This window comes from Leopardus geoffroyi, chromosome B3 (genome assembly GCF_018350155.1).
Source record: "Leopardus geoffroyi isolate Oge1 chromosome B3, O.geoffroyi_Oge1_pat1.0, whole genome shotgun sequence".
Taxonomy (NCBI): Eukaryota; Metazoa; Chordata; class Mammalia; order Carnivora; family Felidae; genus Leopardus; species Leopardus geoffroyi.
The window spans coordinates 24299901-24321013 of NC_059337.1; the positions used below are offsets into that span (position 1 = coordinate 24299901).

At 35.9% G+C, this 21113-nt stretch overlaps 1 protein-coding gene across 5 annotated transcripts in view; it reads right to left on the reverse strand.

Moving 5' to 3' along the window:
• UBE3A (ubiquitin protein ligase E3A) overlaps positions 1-21113 on the reverse strand; it is a 93881-nt gene that overhangs the window by 57785 nt on the left and 14983 nt on the right. Inside the window, exons 2-5 of one of the 5 annotated variants that reach the window (XM_045448919.1) lie at positions 18439-18502; positions 16181-16300; positions 14489-14701; positions 12910-12954 (exon numbers count right to left, since the gene is read on the reverse strand). In XM_045448919.1, coding sequence (XP_045304875.1) covers positions 12910-12954; positions 14489-14640 — 197 coding nt within the window. In that variant the 5' untranslated portion in view covers positions 14641-14701; positions 16181-16300; positions 18439-18502. Of the gene's footprint in view, positions 1-12909; positions 12955-14488; positions 14702-16180; positions 16301-18438; positions 18503-21113 lie in introns of those variants that run through there. The other 4 variants (XM_045448920.1, XM_045448921.1, XM_045448922.1 and 1 more) reach the window with 4 other exon arrangements.

Consider the following 21113-nt stretch of genomic DNA (forward strand, 5'->3'; position numbering starts at 1 on the left):
CCAGCAAGTTTTATGTAATAAAGTACACCATCCCCATTAATGTTTCTTAAAACCTTTTTAGGGACACATAAGATATAATGAATAAAATGCAAAATTAACATAGATTCTAAACAACATTTTATTAGAGTACCTGAACAAAACCAGCCAGGTTTTGCTCATTCTGCTTTCTGAGAAGACTCAGCCAGAGGCAACTCATCTATTCATTCATTCTTACCATTAACCAGAAGCACAATACCTTCTATTTAAAATACAATGTGTAAGTTTATATGATGCTTCATGTGGTAGAAAAGTAGACCAATTCAAGCCACTTCAAAGCCTAACACTTTTCATTAGCTCCTACGTCTATCAGAAGAAAACCCAGGGCTTTTCAGTAGTGTGGAGGCCTTTCACTTGACTACTTCACTTTGTCATGCCTTTCTGCTTCCAGCTACATTTTTTTTAGCACATCCCCTCCCATCTCCTAAATCTACATTCCAGCAGTATTGAACTTCCTACAGTTAAAAAGATTTGTTCTACCGTCTTCCTTGGTTCCAGGTGTTAGAAAAGTTTTCTTCCTGCCCAGAATACTATGATCCCTACTTACACCAAGCAATTCTCAAAGACTCAGCTTAGATATCACTTCCAAGATTATTACATATCCCTTCTCTGATCCCACAGCAACCTGTACCTACTCTAAATGTGCCTTATTATAAATGCCAATTATTTAGATGGTAGGTTCCCTGAGACACATGACCAAATAACTTCTTTACAGTTATATCCTCAGGACCTAGTAAGTTATGAAACTTTAATAAAGGTCCTTCAATTTCTCTTCTGGTATTATCTAAATAACAGTGTCAATTAACCCTATCTTTTTCTAGTATTTAACCATAAAGGGAAATACCTGTCAGAATACTTCCCAGTTTCAGAAAAAGGAACCCTTGTGCACCGTTGGTAGGAATGAAAACTGTGTAGTCACTGTGGAAAACAGTATGGAGGTTCCTCAAAAAATTTAAAATAGATTACCATATTATCCAGTAATTCCACTACTGAGTATTTACCCAAAGAAGATGAGCACAGTAATTCAAAAAGGTAAACGCACTCTATGGTTACTGGAGTATTATTTACAATAGCAAAGATATGGAAAAAATCCAGGTGTCAATCGCCAGATCAAAGGATAAAGATGTGGTACATATATGATGGAATATTACTTAGCCATAAAAAATGAAATCTTGCCATTTGCAGAAACATGGATGGATCTGTAGGGCATAAGGCTAAGTGAAATAAGTCATTCAGAGAGAAACAAATACAATACAATTTCACTCATACACAGAATTTAAGAACCTCAACAAAGAAAAAAGAGACAAATAAACAAACAAAAAAACCAGACTCTTAACTAAGAGAACAAACTGATGGGGGCAAGGGGAGGATTAGTGAAATAGGTAAAGGGGATTAAGAGTATACTTATCATGATAAGCAATGAGTAATGCATAGAACTGTTGAATCACTTTACTGTAAAATATAAAACCGTATGTTAATTACACTGGAACTTAAAATGGAACAAAAAATATGAGCATCTTTTTTAACAAAAAATACCTCCCAATTTCATAGGTTTTAACAGAAGCATAAAAAGAATATGCAAAGGCTCAATCTGGAGAAGAACACAGTTATCAGAACCTATAGGAGAGGATACTGAAAAAAGAATTATCTCTATTGACTAAATAGATTTTTTTCCAAATTTTTATTTAAATTCTAGTTGGTTAACATACAGTGCAATACTGGTTTCAGGAGAATTCAGTGATTTATCACTTACATAAATACCCAGTGCTCATCACAAGTGCCCTTCTCAATACCCATCACCCATCTAGCCCATCCCCCACCCACTTTCTTCCATCAACCCTAAGTTTGTTCTTTATTTTTAAGAGTCTCTCATGGTTTGTTTCCCTCTCTTTCCTCCCCTCCCATATGTTCGTTTTGTTTCTTAAATTCCACACAAGCAAAATCATATGGTATTTGTCGATGAAAGAGATTTGTATCTTTAGAATGTACTTCCAGATGTTATTTAATCCATAAATGCTGTTATACACGTTAAATATATCTGAGTTGGAAGTTACACAGAATTATTTTTCCCATTCCATATAGAAAATAAAAGCATCCAAGCTAGATCTCAATTCCTGACTTCTGGTTCCACATGTAAAGAGCCAGAAAGCTGCTACTCCAATCAAACAACAGGTAAAAATCTGAACAGACAAAAAATTAACAACTCTTCTTGGGTTATTGGAAGAGGGATACAGGGCAAATTGCTGCCCCAAAGACTGGAGAGAGAGAGGCAAATACACGCAGCCATGGTTTACTGAAGCAGAGAATAGGAAACCATCAGCGGAATCTGTGATGTGAGAGGAAAACCTAAACTGCAATTGACAAATTCCTGGAGGCTCACCACAGAAAAGTCTAATAGTTAAAAACTCCCAAAGGGACCTAGCCACAGCAGAGCCCCCACAATTTTGTGATATTTACCTCAAAAAACTCAACCAGGCTCTCACAGCAAATGCTGGAGAAAAATCCCCTCATGCTTCTAGCAGGGGAGGAAAAAGGAAACATTTGAGATAGATCAGACAATTCATAACAAGACCTATCCTCAGGGGACACTAGTTAACCAGAGCCTAATCTGCCAGGTATTATCAAAGCCTAACTGGCCTGTGTACTGGAAACATCCAACACCAGCCCACTCTAGTCATCCTGTTCCACTTAAGAGGGGAGGAAAAAAAATGAAAGTTCACAATCCAGAGGCACAGCCAGGCTCACTAGAAGACTAAGACGTAAACAAAAGACTACAGAACACTTCCCTTCCTCCTACACCACAATACCATATTATTAAGGCCTATTTATAGCAATTCCTTTTACCTGGGAAATCATATCCAGCTATCTAGAAATATTACAAGGCATACTAAAGGCAATAAAACACTGTCTGAAAAGACAGCAAACACAAGAACTAAAAACAGCAGGGATGTTGGAATTAATATACCAGAAATTTAAACTATGATTAATATGCTAAGGACTCTAATGGATAAAGTAGACAGCACAAAAGAACAGCAGAGCTATGTAAGCAGAGAAAAACCAAAGACTCAAAAAAGAAAAACCAGAGTTCAAAAACACTGTAACAGAAACGAAAACTATTTTTGATGAACTTAATAATGAATTGCAAACAACTGAAGAAAGAAATCCTGAACTTGAAAATATACCAAAAGAAACAGAACTGAAAAGCAAAGAGAACAAAGATTGGCAAAAACAATACGCAAGGACTTGTGGGACCTACAAAAAGTGTAACATGCACAAAATGGGAATATCAGAAGAAAGTGACAGAATCAGAACTGAAACAATAATGACTGAGAATGTCCCCAAATTAGTATCAGACATCAAACCACAGATCCAGGAAATTCAGAAAACATCAAAAAGAAAAAATGGTAAAACAAACAAAAAACACCCACACACACACAAAAAAAAAACCACACCAAAACCAAAAAACTACACTTGGCATATCATTTTTAAACTACAAATAATCAAAGATAAAGAAAAAATTTTGAGAGGCGCCTGAGTGGCTCACTCGGCTAAGTGTCCAACTTTAGCTCAGGTCATGATCTCACAGTTTGTGGATTCAAGCCCCATGTCAGGCTCTGTGCTGACAGCTCGGAACCTGGAGCCTGCTTTGGATTCTGTGCCTCCCACTCTCTCTCTCTTCCCCTCTTCCACTCACACTGTCTCTCTCTAAAAAATAAACATTAAAAAATTAACTAAAAAAAAAAGAAACAATTCTGAAAGAAGCCAAGAGGAAAACAACTACAGAAGAATAAAGATAAAAATTACAGGGGCACCTGGGTGGCGCCGTCGGTTAAGCGTCCGACTTCAGCCAGGTCACGATCTCGCGGTCCGTGAGTTCAAGCCCCGCGTCAGGCTCTGGGCTGATGGCTCAGAGCCTGGAGCCTGTTTCTGATTCTGTGTCTCCCTCTCTCTCTGCCCCTCCCCTGTTCATGCTCTGTCTCTCTCTGTCCCAAAAATAAATAAACGTTGAAAAAAAAAAAAAAAAAAGATAAAAATTACATCTGACTTCTCAGAAACGATGCAAGCAAGAGAGTGGAATGAAAAAGCGTCAAAGAAAAAAACCCCCACCAACCTAAGAATTCTATACCTTGAGAAATCATTCTTCAAAAATAGAAAAGAAACAGGCTCTCAAGCAAAAAAAAAAAAGGGGGGGGGGGAATCTGTTGTCAGTACATTTGCCTTGCAAGAAATATTAAGAGAACTTGTTTAGACAGAAAGGAAATGATATAGATCAGAAACTCATTATCTATATAAGGAAAGACCACTACCAAAGGAATAAGTGGAAATAAAATAACTTATTCTTCTTAACCTTAATTGATATAACAGCTAACAGTTTGTTCAAAATAATAATGCCAACAATTTATTCAGTTATGAATATTTATGTGTGTAAAATTTTAAATACATGTTTATATATGTGAAATAAATGACAGCAATGATAAAAGGACAGAAGCAAGGAATATTATAAGGTACTCCCATTCCCTGTGACATGTATAGTGTTACTTGAAAGTAGACTAGGTTAAGATATAAATGTATACTACAGACTCTAAGACAATCCCAAAAAGAAAAGTTAAATGAAAAGTAACTAACTGATCTACTTGCAAGTGAGAGAAAATGGAACAATATACAATGCTCAAGTAAAACCACAAAAGGAATAAAGAAGGTAGAAGACAAAAACAGGAAAAAAAGAGCAAGAGCAACAAATAGACAACAGTAACAAAAATGTTAGGTACTAATCCAACTGTATCAATAATCACTTTCAACATTAGTGTTCTAAATGCATCAACTGAAAGACACAGATTGCCAGACTGGATCAAAAAAATAACATCCAAGGACGCCTTGGTGGTTCAGTCAGTTAAGCATCCAACTTCGGCTCAGCTCATGATCTCAGTCCTAGGTTCAAGCCCTGCGTTGGGCTCTGTGCTGACAGCTCAGAGCCTGGAGCCTGTTTCAGATTCTGTGTCTCCCTCTCTCTGCCCCTCCCCTGCTTGTACTCGGTCTCTCTCTCAAAAATAAACATTAAAAAAAAAAAATAAATAACATGCAACTATACATTGTCTACACTTCAAATATAAAGATACAGATTAAAAATTTTTAAATGTACCGTGCTAACAATGAAAAGAAAGCTGGGCAGACAGGATAGACTTCAAAAGCAAGGTAAGTCATCAGAATTAAAGAGGGGACACAACATAACGATAAACAGTTTAATTTTCCAAGAAGACATAACGATCCTTAACATCTGTGCACCTAACTAAAAGGCATCAAATTAAATAAGGCAAAAACGGATACAACTACAAGAAAAATAGATAAATCCACCATCATAGTTGCAAACTTCCACACCCCTCTATCAGAAATGGACAGATCTAGCAGGCAGATAATCAGTAGAGACATAGTTGAACTCAAAAGCACCATCAATCAATTAGATATAATTGACATCTCTGGACTACCTCATCCAACAACAGCAGATTACACATTTTTCTCAAGCTCACACAGAAAATTCGTCAAGATATATCACATTCTGGGCCATATGATATACCTTAACAAATTTAAAATAATAGAAATCATACAAAGTCTACTCTTACACTACAATAAAGCCAAAATCAGTAACAGAACAATAACTGGAAAATCTCAAAATACATGGATATTAAACAAGTCAACAAAGAAATCCCAACAGAAACCCAAAATTCTTTTCAACTAAATAAAAATGAAAACACAATTTATCAAAATTGTGGAATGGAATGCAGTGAAAATAGTGCTTAGAGAGCACTAACTATTAGTGCACTAATTTATTAACACTGCATGCATTAGAAAAAAAGAAAGAACTAAAGTTAATCATTTATATTCCCACCTTAATAAACTAAAAAAGAGCAAATTAAATCCAAAGTAAGCAAAAGAAAAGAAATAATATTGTAACAGAAATCCATGAAATTGAAAAATGGAAACCAATAGAGAAAAATCAACACCAAAAGTTCTCTGAAAAGATTAATGAAATCAATACTCCTCTAGCCAGGCTAACTAAGGAAAAAATAGAGGACATGAATTACTAGTATCACAAATGAAATAGGGGACATCACAACAGATCCCACAAACATTAAAAGGATAAAAGATATACTACGAGTAACTCTATACCCACAAATTTGACAACCTAGATGTAACTGACCAACTCCTTACAAGACCCACTCTGCCAAAACTCACAAGAAATACACAACCTGATAGGCCTATATCTGATATGAAAACTGAATAAATAAGTAACCTTCCAAAACAGAAAGCACTAGAACCAAATGAATTCACTGATGACTTTTACCAAAAATTTAAGAAATTGTACCAGTTCTTCAGTCTCTATCAGAGGATACAAGCTGTAACTCCAGAGTCCAATCTGATTAAAAGGCTCAGGTTTAAAAACAACAAAATCTTGCCAATTAAGACAATATCGATGGACCTGGAAGGTATTATGCTAAGCGAAGAGAAAGACGAATACCATATTATCTCACTTACAAGTGGAATCTTAAAAAAAAAAAAACAAAACCACACAACCAAAAAACCAAAAACAAATGAACACAAAAACAAACAAAAAGCAGAAAAAGATCCATAAATACAGAGAACTGGTGGCTGCCAGAGGGGTGGGTGAGAGGGAAAAAATGGGTGAAGAAGAATGGGAGGTACAGGCTTCCAGTTACAGAATAAGTCACAGGGATGAAAGATACAATATAAGGAATATAGTCAATAGTTCTGTAATAGTGTTGTATGGTGACAGATGGCAGCTATGCTTCTGGTGAGCATGGCATAATGTAGAGTTGCTGAATCACTATGTTGTATACCTGAATCTAGTGTATCGCTATGCATCAACTATATGTCAATAAATAAATAAAATGCAAATTCACGAAATTAAACTTTACATACCTATAGAAATAAATATTTTGGTTATTGTTTGTGTTTTAAGAAGGCTCACTTTTATTATCAAATGACAGAATGCACGTGGAGTACTGAGCACAGTGGTTTATTATATGTTAAGTGCTCAAGATGTCAGGTGCTACTACATAAGTTCTGTGGGTTGTATACAAATATATATCAGTTATTTCCACATAAACTGATCCCAGAAAATTCTTCCAACACTTCTGCAAGGGAATTAAAAAGGCAGAAATAAACATTTTGCATTAACTTAATAATTTCACTCTTTCATATATTATTTACTGATTACCTCTTGCAGGCCAGGCACTCTATCATTAGGCTTCCATACTAGTATTAAATGAGTCAGACAACAATGAAATCAATTAAGTCAAATGACATTAAATCCCATGATGACAAATGTAACAGGGTAAAGGCAACAGCAAACAAAGAACATGACAATTCTTTGTTGAAGTTGGTCAAGGAAGGCCCCTCTGATAAGACATCATTTGAGCAGAGATCTCTGGGGCAAGTGAAAGGAAGCCATGGGGATACCACAGAGAAGGGTCGCAAACAACAGGCACAAGTCTTTTTTCTGTTTTTAATTTTTTTTTAATGTTTTATTTATTTTTGAGACAGGGAGAGACAGAGCATGAACAGGAGGGTCAGAGAGAGGGAGACACAGAATCTGAAACAGGCTCCAGGCTCTGAGCTGTCAGCACAGAGCCCGACGCGGGGCTTGAACTCACGGAGCGTGAAATCATGACCTGAGCCGAAGTCGGCCGCTTAACCGACTGAGCCACCCAGGCGCCCCAACAGGCACAAGTCTTAAGAACATCAAAACATTAAAGGCAAAATCATAAAGCCAGTGTATATAAAGATAAACAAGAGAGATGGAAAGGCCACACAAAGTGAAAGCTCGTACAGGGCCTCGAAGATCTTCAGATTTTACTCTGAGACATATAGGGAGCCCCTGAAAAGTTTTGAGCATAAATAACGTGGTTTAACTTCAATTTAAAACAGATCACTCTGGCTGCTACCCAGAAAATACAATGAAAGGGGCAAGGATGGAAGCAGCAAGACTACCAGGGAAACAATTTCATTGTTCTGGCACAAGATATTGGCTTTAAATCAGCATAAGGTGGAAATGGTGTAAATAAAGTGGTACAATTAAGATATTTTCAAGGTGGAGGCAACATGATTTGCTGATAACTTGAGTAAGACAAAGATAAATTAAAGATGCTTCCGAAGTTTTCGATAAGCTGGAAGAAAAAAAAAGACTTCCTACTAATTGAGATGGCAAAAAGATTACAAGAAAAGTAGTTTTGAGAGGATGAAAATCAAGACCTACCTTGGACTTGTTAAGTTTGAGAATCAGACATTCAATTATTGGATATATGAGTTTACAATTCAGAGGGTAAGTCAGAGTTAGAGATGAAAATATGAGCTCTTACCTGGAGAGAAAAAATAATGATGGCCTGAGACCTGGGTCCTACCAACATTTACAGAAAACTAAGTATTTATTTCAATTACGGAACCATAAATCAGTTGATATGTTTACCCTTGTTCCATTTTGTTAGTCATACACTCATACGTACAGCCTAAGCACTGAAGATAGGGTTGGAGAGTAACTACCAAAGGATGAGAATTCTGAAGTTGCTAGAAATTGCTTCGTAATCATTAAAAAAAATTAGAGTCTAAATTAATATGTACAAAAATATTCCACTATGTGGTACATATGAATTTTTTAAAAATACAGGGCGACCATTCATACAATTGGATAAAAAGATCTGGGTTATTGTGTTAGTTCTATTTCTAGGCTAAACTATAGCATGTCATGCAACTGTTAAAGATTTTTACTGTTTTTCTGCAACCTAGGGAATCGGCAACACTAGGTATATTCTTTAATTTTATAATTACCATTTAGAATGCACCCAAGATGTTCCGTAAAGGATGCCAAATGCAAATGTGTCTCCAACTGCCCCCCAAAAAATCATTCTTCAAGATGCTGCCATTATTCAAAGATCCTAGGATAATTCTTAGGTAAAACCAAGAATCCTTCATTATCTATTTTGTACATCAAAACTCATAAAATTTTGTTAGAATAAACTGGACCTACTCACTTTACTAAACCACTGTCTGGTTACAGCTTCCACAGGTATAGTAATTTATGAAATGGGGATGGACACGAAGACACAGCTGTATTACAACGATTATATCTGGAAGCTTAGACGCCGTTATCAAGACATCATGTTAGGTCTAATTCCCGGCTATTCTACCTTAATATGATCAAGTTAAATGGTACGGCAGCTTGCTCAACTCAACCAGAACTGAGTACCAGAGTTTCATCTGGAATCTTGTGACATATATCCTACCACGTCTCACATTCTTGCTATCCTTCATTTTTACTACAAAATGCCAAGCTTCATCTACTGTTTTCTATTCTTTACTATTGATTCATTCCATTAATCTACTCTACTAAGATCTCTAGAAAAATATTTATAATACAGGTTGTCCCTAATCTTCAACTGCTTTATATAATGGTTCCTCAACCTCTTAGCTTTAACTAAAGCCTGGTTTTACCCCAAAAGGCACTGCTTATCTTGCATCCCTTTTATGTGAGGATTTCATAAACAACTAAAACCCGTAAATTCACTATTATTCTTCTAATTCCTTGTATTTAAAACAATGTCCATCAAAACAAAATAAACACAGCACAAACACAACTTACATTTGAAAATCACATTATCTACCTGAATACCTTTCTTCTGGTAAATTATACCCATATACTAAAGGCTCTATTTTGCCCCCATTTATATCACTGGCATGCTGACTTCAATGTCTGTGTTCATGATCTATCCCAACACTTTAGCCCCCTCTTACCCAAAATACTTACTTGACTTTCTTCAGAAACCTTCACCGCCTCTCTATGTCAATCACTACTGTAGGCATATTAAATATCCAACCCCTGATCATTATCATCTATCCTTATAAAAATTTCACTTACACTAAACTATCTCTCTGACCTATCAAGGCTTTTTATAACCAGCCTAACACCTCTGTCTGGCACCACAATATATTCAATCATGGCCATCACCAAAGACTTACATATTCAACTTACTTCAGTGTTAACAACCTATGCACATGCCACTAGTAATTCTGTCCCATCTGTTCTGCTAATACCCAACCTTGAAATACCATGCCTCTTTTCTGGCTATTAAAGAAATTCTTTAAACTCCAAGTATATGTTCCCTAACCTCAACTAACCACTCAGTAGCATGAGACTCAATAATATTTGGTCTACTTCTTCATCCATTCTCCCCAGACACTTTCCAAATTTGCACAGTCTTCTCAAATTCCCTAATCAAACTCTGTGTTCCACAAAACCCTATTAAAACATGTTTCTTAGAAAGTTACATGCTCAAAAAACTAGAATAAAAAAAATAGGGGCGCCTGGGTGGCTCAGTCGATTAAGCGTCTGACTTCAGCTCAGATCAGATCTCGCGGTTCATGAGTTCAAGCCCCACGTCAGGCTCTGTACTGACAGTTCGGAGCCTGAGGCCTGCTTCCGATTCTGTGTCTCCCTCTCTCTCTGCCTCTCCCCACTCATGCTCTCTCTCAAAAGTAAATAAATGTTAAAAAAAATAAAAAAAAAAAAATAACTGCATTAGGATGGCAATTATCAGAAACAGGTAATTAACAAGTGTTGATGAGATTAAAAAAAGTATAGCGGTTCCTCAAAAAATTAAAGAATTAGCATATGATCCAACAAGCCTACTTCTGGGAATATGCCCAAAGAATTGAAAGCAGGGTCTCAAAGAGATATCTGTGTTGTCCTAAACATGTCATGAAAGTAATCCAAGTGTCCATTAATGGGTGAAAGGATAAACAAAATGTTATATACATATAGCAGAATATTATTCAGCCTTAAAAAGGAAGACAATTCTGACAAATGCCACAACAGGATGAAGCTTGAGAACATTATGCTAAGTGAAATAAGCCATCACAAAAAGACAAATATAAATAATTCCGCTTATATGAAACAGAGTAGTCAAAATAGAAAGTAGAATGATGGTTGCCAGGAGGTGGGGAGAAGGGGAAATTGGGAGTTATTGTTTAAAGGATATAGTTTCAGCATTGCAAGATGCACAGAGTTGTGGAGAATCTACACAACAATACTAATGTACTTAAATACCACTGAATTGCACTTAAAGAATAATGTTACATGTATTTTACCACAAAAAAAATAGGATGAAAACGTTACATGGACACATAAATTTGAGAAATACATTTTACAATCCCTTTTGGAGATTCACACTGTACATCAGCACTTTAAAGTATTCCACTATTTTCAGTAAAGAAACCTGTTTAATTCTGTAGTTCCCAAATTTATTCAACAATTGAGCCTCCTTTTCAAGAAGTGTCTACTAACATCTCAAAGGAGAAATAAACAGTGGTGTAGCAGATCTATACAAATTTACTGAGAAAATACTCCAAGTAAAAATGACCTTTGACTGGGGCACCTGGGTGGCTCAGTCAGTTAAGCATCTGACTCTTGATTCTGGCTCAGGTCAGGATCTCACGGTTCATGGGACTGAGCCCATGTCAGGCTCTGTGCTGTCAGTGGACTCCGATTGGGATTCTCTCTCCCTCTCTCTCTGCCCCTCCCTCTCTCATTCTCTCTCTCTCTCTCTCAAAATAAATAAACTTAAAAAAAAAAAAAAAAAAAAGACCTTGACTTCCCCTATTCTCATCTGCAAACACATTTAACATTACATAACCATCTTTATCTCCTTCTTCTAGTTTAAGATAGGGGTCTCTGCTCTTATTCCAAAGCAATCCCTATACCTATATTCTTCATTTCAACCCTTACTATCTCAAAAACCTTGCTTCAATAATTACCACCTTCCTGTTACCTTACCTTAAACTTCTTAAATTCTTACAACTAGTCACTGAGGTCTTAACTATTTCACTTTCTAAATACTTTTCTTAAATCCAGAGAACGTTATCTTGAATTCCTATTCACTGCCCTTCTTAGGGCTGTCACTGACTGAACTGCTGAAGCTCTGGTCACCTGCCACCACGGACTTCTCTTCAATTCTGTTTCTCTGCTGCCAAAACTATTAAAAACCTATATCTAACAAGGTTACTACCTCTTCCTCAGCAAATTCTTTATTGACTCCCAGATACTTATGAGAGACAGGCCAAGGCCCTTCACATAGCTGGCAAGGCCCTTTCTCTATCAAGTGTTATTTTTCACTTTCCTACTTATGATCTAAAAATCCTCAAATGCCTACTGTTCCCTACACTCACTATGCAGCTTTATAACTTTACCCATGCTTCTGCCTAGAACAACTCTGACTATGCTTCTGGCTACCTAAGTTCCAGTTACACTTCAAGATTTAATTTGGCCTTCCCTGGCCACCCCTATTTCCCTGCCACCTGGTTTAGGTTCCTTTTGAATACCTAGGTAACACGGTATTCCTTAATGTTCCTGTTGCATCCTCAGTATAACTTTACCAAAAAGATGATTTGCTTCTATGTCTTTCTACTAGGTACACTGTAAAATTATCTGGGTTAGGGACTAATTATTATGCATCTTTGTAGCCACAAGACATCACCAGCTGCTTTATACATAGTGAGTATTTAATAAGTGATTGTCAACCTGACTCTTTCCCCTCTCTACTTCTCCACAACTTCTAGGTGACCAAAAAGACATTACAATCCAGGAGTATACAATTATCCACTTAAAAGTAGAAATCTAGTACCATGTTACCAAAGCTTAGATGTATTTATTTGGTAGGAAAAATAGTAGGCACATTCCTCTCTCCCAATTTATTTTTTAATGTATTAGTCTCTTATAACTGGAAATTATTGTCAAATAACGTGACACCTTTAAAGCAATCTAGGTTAACTTAAAAAACACCATAGCCTCAACCAAGTTACACTTACATTCGGCTAGCTTCGATGTTGTCAGACTGAGGTTCTCCTGGCGATCTGTAAAATGCAATTGAGGAAAGTTAAGCAGAATATTCCATACTCCAAAAAGGGCAGACATGTTATTTTAGAAGACAAATTTGAAAACAAGATTTAATTGTTAACAGTTTTAAAAGTAACTAAAGATTTCAACAGAAGAAAAAAGTGATCAAGTCAGACTGCCATTCAACACATTTATTATAAAAGCTGGACTAATAAAAAAGTCAGCACATTGTTTTTAAGGAAAACTGTAAACACTATATATTTAGATACCAACATACAAAGCAGTATAATAAAACATAATTATTCACAAAGTCAATATTTATAATAAAAACATACAACTACGAAACTTTCTACAGCCAACTACTAGTTATCCATAATATCGAAAGTATTCACTAGTATTCACAGTCCCAAACTATATTTAGATCAGGGGTCAGCAAACTATTTCCTCGGACAACAAACTAAGGCCTGGGCCAGGCGCCTATTGTTGTACAATTTTATTGGAATACAGCCACACTCATTCGTTTACATATTGTCTATGGCTGCTTTCAAAACACTACAAGAACAGAGCTGAGAAACTCTGATAAGGATATATACCCCACAAAGCCTAAGTATTTATTATCTGGCCCATTAAGAAAAAGTTTGCCAACTTCTGCTCTAGATAATTTAAATTTAAATCTAATAGCCTTGGGAATTTTGAGACACTTTAAGTCAGATTTACCACTCTAATCATGATTATCTTGGTTTAACAATGAAATTAACTTTCCCTGAAAATACACTGGCAAGATGCACTACGTATCAAAAGTGTACCAACTGGGGATATTAAAATTTTACTACAGATAATTGTGAACTGACTTCAGTTATAAATAGTTGCCAGTTACACCAAAAAGTATTTTATTTTCATTTTGAGATATGAATCAATTTTGCCTATTCCTACCATGCTGTTAAAAAAATAAATTCCTGTGATCCTATTCGGTTTCATCAACAGTATTGGTCAGTGTATACTAAGGTGAATCAACATAATATTGATTTCTAACACTCAAATTCTCAAAATTTTTAGAGATCAAAAGCTAAATATCTAAAATGACATTATAAGGACTTGATTTGTGAATTTATCACTGACTTGAAATTTCTAATTCTGACCTTTAACAAAAGAATCTTAAATTCAGAGCCACCAGCAAAATAAAAAAAGAAAAGAAAGAAAAAGAAAAAAACAACAAAAATAAACAGTTTTCCACATTTCTTAGCTTTTAAAAATCTCACTTCTTTACCAGACTTTCAAAATTACCCCTCACTGTAGTTCATTCAGAGTCCAAGGACAAGAATGCCAAAAAAAAAAACAAAAAAAACAAAAAACAAAAAAAAAAAAAAAAAAAAAAAGACTCCAGCAGCTCAAATATTTTAGCTCCTCTTTGCAGTGTATTCACATTTTCAATTTTGCACAAAGTTATATTAGAACTAAAAATTGGGGCATGCTGGAGGTGGCAGTGACTTGGCACTGACACAAATGCAAAAATTTCACTCCACCCTCTCCCCCAGGGAGCAAGCAAATCACCTTTGTGACACACCTGGTCTCCACCAGCCTTGTGGGTAAGTACCCCAAGATTGCTTCCAAACTTGTTTGTATGTCTCAGACAGAAGAGCTAAAAACTGATGATAACCCCATGTACCAGCTGACTCATTTTTGAAAGTGCGACCCTCCAGCATCAGATGTCATACTGTAAGGAGGCAGAGCAGGCTTGCAAAACAAAAAATAAACCTGCTGGCACTAAGGGAAGAGAGGCAGATTAGAAGCTTTCAAACACGTAGGCGGCAAAACTTTCAAAATTAACAGGGAAAGAGAAAGAGAGAGGGAAAAAAATGAGGACACAATGACAGGAAAATTAAAATACTACTGCAAAAAGGTAAGACACAAGCAAGAAGGAAAACAAATTCGAGTCTTAGAAGCACAATATATAACTGCTGCAAAGTTTTGAGAAATGAGATAGACGTTAAATACATCATCAAATGGTAACTACACTCTGTTTTCCAATCTCTGTTCCCTAAACAAGAGAATATGTAAACATTAGCATCAAACTGTCAGCAAATTATTATATAGTTAATACATATTCAAGTGAGCTACTAAAAACCATTTATAAGTGAAACCAAGCAATTTAAACCAATTCGGTCTAGCAGAAGGACAAAAGAATAAGAAAGGATTGAAAGAGTATTACCCAAAAACAGATCTATCCTCAGTCTCTTAAACATGGTTAGCCCAAATTGTTTTCTACTCAAAATGGAAATGTTTTTTTTAATTAAGAGAAAAGTGAATATACACAGAACTAGCAAACGCTTTTCTTGCAATGAGTAATAATAGTATATGTTTGAATAAACTTCTAGTCATTCTGCTTATATTTCTATAATATTCTAAATAATTTACCAAAAAATATCCTAAAATTATGATTCTGACTCTCAAACTATGAAATATCTAACATCTAGCATTAGTTTCCAAGCTTTACTTTGGCCACTAAAGCATTTTTATTCATTACTGTCAAGTTTTTGGAAGTAAGGATCTAGTACATGTTCAGGATACTATCAATGGGGAGAAAAAAGAAAAAGTACTGACTTAAGTTAACCTAGTTTGTCAGAATAACAAACCAGAAAAGACACTTTAAAATAAACAATAAGTAACATTAGAAAATAAAAAATCTTGGAAGAGTCTCAATTTTAGGCCTTGATTTGGATCACAGAAAACTGATCACAAAATGCCTACTAATCTAGATAGTGCAGCATGAGCTGGAACATTCAAATGGAGGCTCACTTCCAATAATAATGGGTGCAGCTTGTCCAGCCAGCAAGCCACTCCTTCTACCTCCACGATAACTATCTAGGAGAGAAAATTATACCAGTTTTATTGAAGTTGTAAAAATTTCTAGAAGTATTTTAGTTAAAACTCTTACCACATAAAAGGCGCATCTTAAAATGCACACTGAGAATTTTTTTTATAGTTTTTATAATGTTCAAACAGGTTTATTTAAAACGTGAAATTTTTGAGAAATACTTTCTTGTTTACTTATACAGATAGATCTGGGGTCGGGGGAAGCATAAAATATTTTAGGAAGGATATTTAAATGGAGAAGCACATTACCACTTAAGCTCTACTATTTGCACTATTCCTGCCAACTATAATTTTCTTCATTTCTTACAAAACATATTTTACTTTATAATAACAGCCTTTTAAAGGCTGTAAAATAACATTCAAAATTACCTTTTACAAGCTGTGGCCATTCGGTGACATCAGGGTGATCACAGCTTTGAGTCACTGATTAAAAACAGGTAGTCACACCAGTCTAGCTGCTAACTTGATCTGAGCGTAGGTTTAATAACTCTAATAAATTAAACAAATCTTTAGTTAGAACACTTTAATATAAATCCAATTCACTGTTCAAAAACTTATCTTCAAAGCTTCAAATCAGGTGTCAATTCAACATTCATCAGAAGAGTAATTATTATAGAAATGCTTTTAAGGACTATTTTCCAGATTTTTTTTTCCTTAAATGATCTCTTCACTTGATAAAGTGTGGTGATAATCTCTTGTATTTTTACAGAGTGTTACAGTATACACAGCACTTTGGTCAACAGTGTCTTGTTTGAGACTCAGGACAACTTCAGCTCTACCTAATCAGGGCAGATACTATAATAAGAATTTAAGGAAAAAACAAAAACCAAAACAAATTAAGCAGACTTAGAGTGATTAACTGACTTGCCCAAGATTTTGGAATTAGTGTTGAAGCTAGGATTAAAACTCAGATCTACTGACTTCCTATCCAGGGTTAGAATTTTTTGGTTTGATTTAGTTTTTACTATACAGAGTTTCCTAACTTCAGTATATGCAAAGATTCAGAATATGGATTGAGATCCCACTATTTTGGCAACTGTTTAAATGAGACTAACAGTCATAGAGTTTTCTAGGTAGTCAAATGCTTAATGGTTACACACACACACACACACACACACACACACACCCACCCACCCAAAGTCTAGTCCTTCTTACTCTACATTAAGTAGGGTAATCTAACAGCCCAAACCCCTTGGGTACTCCATGAAAAAAGCGTTCTATTCTTTCTCAGCCATAAATCCACTAATATTCAATTCCATAAAAGAGACTGGCAAGATACAAAAACATGTTCTCCTCCCTCAACCTAGTATCTTTTGATCCCCTTACTTGGCTTTAGCAGAACTTTCTTGATTGTCATGGTTCAAATTTATCAGGCATCCTAATCCTATATAGTTCTGGCAAAGACATACATCTGAAATATCCCCGTATTGAGAACTCATTTTGTGCAACTAGTTTTTCCTCTATTTGATTTCCCTACCAAACTGTATATCCAGGCCAAATCCAAAAAGTGAACTAAGGAAAAATGAGAAAATTAAGAGGGAGGAAAAAATACCCTTGATAGTTGACACCTCTCCAAAGTGGCAACAAACAACCACAGAAGGCGGTTACCAGCATGGACCCAGAACCCAATATAAAATAGTAAGGTATCTGAGAATACCAAGAGAAGAGTTGAAATATCAATCTTGAGTCCATACCTCTACAGCAGCCTATGAACTTGGGCTTCAAATTCAGATAAGGGTGAGGGTTGGCCTTAGTATATAAAGTAACTTTAGAGAACTCCAAATATATGGGACTTATATGCCCTGGACAAAACAATCCAATTTTCCAGACTTCCCTATCATAGCTACCTGTCTCCTTATGAGAGCCTAGAATATTCCTGAGTTTACATGAGAAAAAGGCAATGGCATCCCTGAAATGAACAATGTTCCCTCTTGGGTTCCCTCTGATTTCAGAACCCCCAAAGAAGTCTAACTTTCCAACCTGTAAACATAATATATGAGAAAGTTAAAATACCTCGAGTGATCAACTGAGGTAAATTAATTCATTAAAGAGCTGTTTGTATTTTACTGAGCCAAGTTCTCTCTACTGGTCCGCTTTTATATGAGGTCCAGTGTTTAACAGAGCACAAATAGGGTCCAGAGCCAATCTAGATTCAAGTCCTTGTTTGGTCACTTACTAGATGGCAACTCTTGGGCAAGTTGTTTAACCATTCTGAGCCTCATTTCATTCATAGAGAGAAGTAAGACAATAGTAGTGTCTATTTTAGAGGGCTGTCCTGAGGATGCACAAACCAACATATTAAACCGCTCAGAACAGTGCCTGGCACATAGTAAGAGTTTAACAAATGGAAGCTATTATTAACTCACAACTTAACAGCCAAACCTGTCCCCTTCAATCTTCTCATGCATAAGATTTCACTTTTCACAGCATACTAACCTCTTCTAATTTCTTTCAGAATCTCATTTCTGTCCCTTATAGTCTACCTGGTAGCACAGTGATTTACCACCTAGCACAATGCTGTAAAAATAGCAGGAACCCAAATTTGCTGAAAATGTTTGTCCTTATTCTAACTATGACATTAAGATATGCATGCATTTTGAATTCCAAAAAATAAAACAGAAACATACCATATTTCGCCAAACTTCTGAGGAGCTGATGAATTGTAAAATCAGGTTCTTACAGATTTTTAACCTAAAATATAAAACACCTCACTCAATTCTTTTCACATAGACAACTGGATAAACTAAAAAAAAAAAAAATCTTCCCCAAAATTCATTTTTTGTAATGTTTATGAATATCCAAAAACATACCAAGAGACAAGTGTCCCTAATGCTTTTGCCAGACTGCATGCAAGGGTGGTTAGACAGGCCCTGTTCCCTGACTGCTTTCCTCTGGCAGAGCCATGTTTCCTATATTCATCCACAGAGCTTAGAGTCTGCCATTTCTTTACTCTTCCCTCCTCCAAAAGGGCTGAAAATACATGACAACTGTTTGACTGTATGCCTCTAATTCCTTCAGATACCTATAGCAATTTAGCTATAGGTAAATAAATGTACCTAACATAGCAGATGCTCATAATATGTAGCATCTTAACATATTATGAGCATCTGCTATGTTAGGTATATTTACGAGCATCCGTCCACTACCCCCTAGATTTGCAGCCTTGGGCAGGTTCTTTCATATCTGAGTCTCAGGCATCAGGCTGTTGTGAGTTTTAGAGAAAATGTTTTATAAGTATGTAGGACAATGCTACCTGGCACAAAAAAGGAGCTCAACACATGGCAGCAATGATTATTTCCTAAATCAAACATGTAACATGTCTATCAAAACTTATCAAAAAAAAAAAAAATACCTTCACCCATCAAAAACCAAATTCTGAGCTTAAAACATGTACCCAAATAATCACTGTAAATTCTTAACTCTTTTGCATTTCTCAGTGGAATAAGAACTGCAGTCTTTTAAATCATTTCCTTTGATCATATATGAAGAAACCAACTTCCAAAGATTAGGAAACCCACAGGAGGTCGGGGTGGGGCAGGCCAGGGTGACTCATTCAGTTAATCATCCAATGATTTTGGCTGAGGTCCTGATCTCACAGTTTGTGGGATCAAGGCCCACATCAGGCTCCTCGATATCAGTGCAGGGCCTTATTGGGATTCTCTCTCCCTCTCTTTGCCCCTCCCCTGCTCACTTGTGCTCTCTCAAAATAAATATACTAAAAAAACACAAACAAAAACAAAAAAAACACCCACCCAGTGTTCTAGGTTGATGGTAGAAAATGAATACACAGCATATATTTTTTAAATTAACCAAGTTTTAAGATCTTAGAGAACCAAGTCTCAATGTATTCAAAATAGACTCCACTAGAGAAATCTGCAAAAAATGGGTATTTGACCTTTACTTTCAGACTGTGATTCAGTGCATAAAGTGGGGGTGCATGAATCTGCATTCTTAATACACATTTCAGGTGACACACAGATCCAAATGTGAAATACCTTGCTTTAGAAGATTGGGAACACATAATCATAGGAAAATATATCATCAAATCTAGAGTGATACAGGATAAGAGAAACTGTAAGCCCCAGAAATGTTAGGTAGTCTCTGTAAATTTAACCATTAGCACCCTAATATAAGACTTAGTGCCTTTATTTTATTTATATCTGTGTGCCTCTCCAGAAAGCCCAGTCTAATAATCTAAGAATAAAAAGGTAATCTACTCTTTATCCATCTACATTCATCTGCCCCTCTAACATTCTCATTTACTCTTAAAATGGTCCATCTGTTAACTCTCACACTCTATATATGCACACCACCTATATACATTATGTCTATATATTATTACATTTGTTATGTCCTTCATCTCCTCTTCAATAGCCTATTTCCTTCATTTCCTTCTAACCTAGGTCAAAACTTAATTTCACAGACTACCTTTTCTATCGTTTTTTTGTGTGTTCCCTCAGCACTTCCTTGAACAATGGTTATGATGTCTTAAATTTATGGGTAAAGCTACTTGTTGAAACTCTTAAGCTTTGTAAATTTATAAATCTCACAACTGACCAAAGACTGTCCTCATCCATTCTGTTGTTAGAACAAAATGTTTAAATACTGCTTTCATACCGTACTCTCCACATAATCCCCTCAACTCTATTAACCCCTGAGTACCAGTTCCTTATTTTCTTCCCTTTTAACTGCTGGAAAGACCTGAAAACCATTATTAATTATCTCAGCTGCTTACACACAAAACCTTCCACCTACTGACATTTTTCTTACAGAAGTCATCATCCTTTCTGTGTATTCTAAATCCTGTGGCCTCTAATCCTATTTTATCTCTGCAGCACTTCACACCAGTACTCACCTTCCCTGGCTTCCATAATGCTGTACCCACCTATATATTCTTCTACCTGTGACAGCAACTAGGTCTTCTTCTAGTTCATCTTCCTACCCCTCATTCTTGGCCACTAAAGTCTCTTGCATTAGCCCCTTTTCTTAACCTAAATTAATTCTCTGTGCAATGCCATCCATTTCTATAGCACCCCTATACTTTGGACCCAACTCTATATCTTTAAGTCTCTCTCTCTCAAGTTGTAATAAGCCTGCTACTCTCAATTACCACTGATACACATGCACCCCTGAAGTATCATTAGCATATAATCAAACTCCATTATTTCCCAAAAAATCACTCCAACATGCCCAATCCTGCTGTCCTTCTAGATACAGAATGAAAAAATTGCTGCCACTCTTTATTTTCTTCCTCTCATTTTTATTTAGCATAACCACGGTGTGGGTTGAAACTTGTTAACCT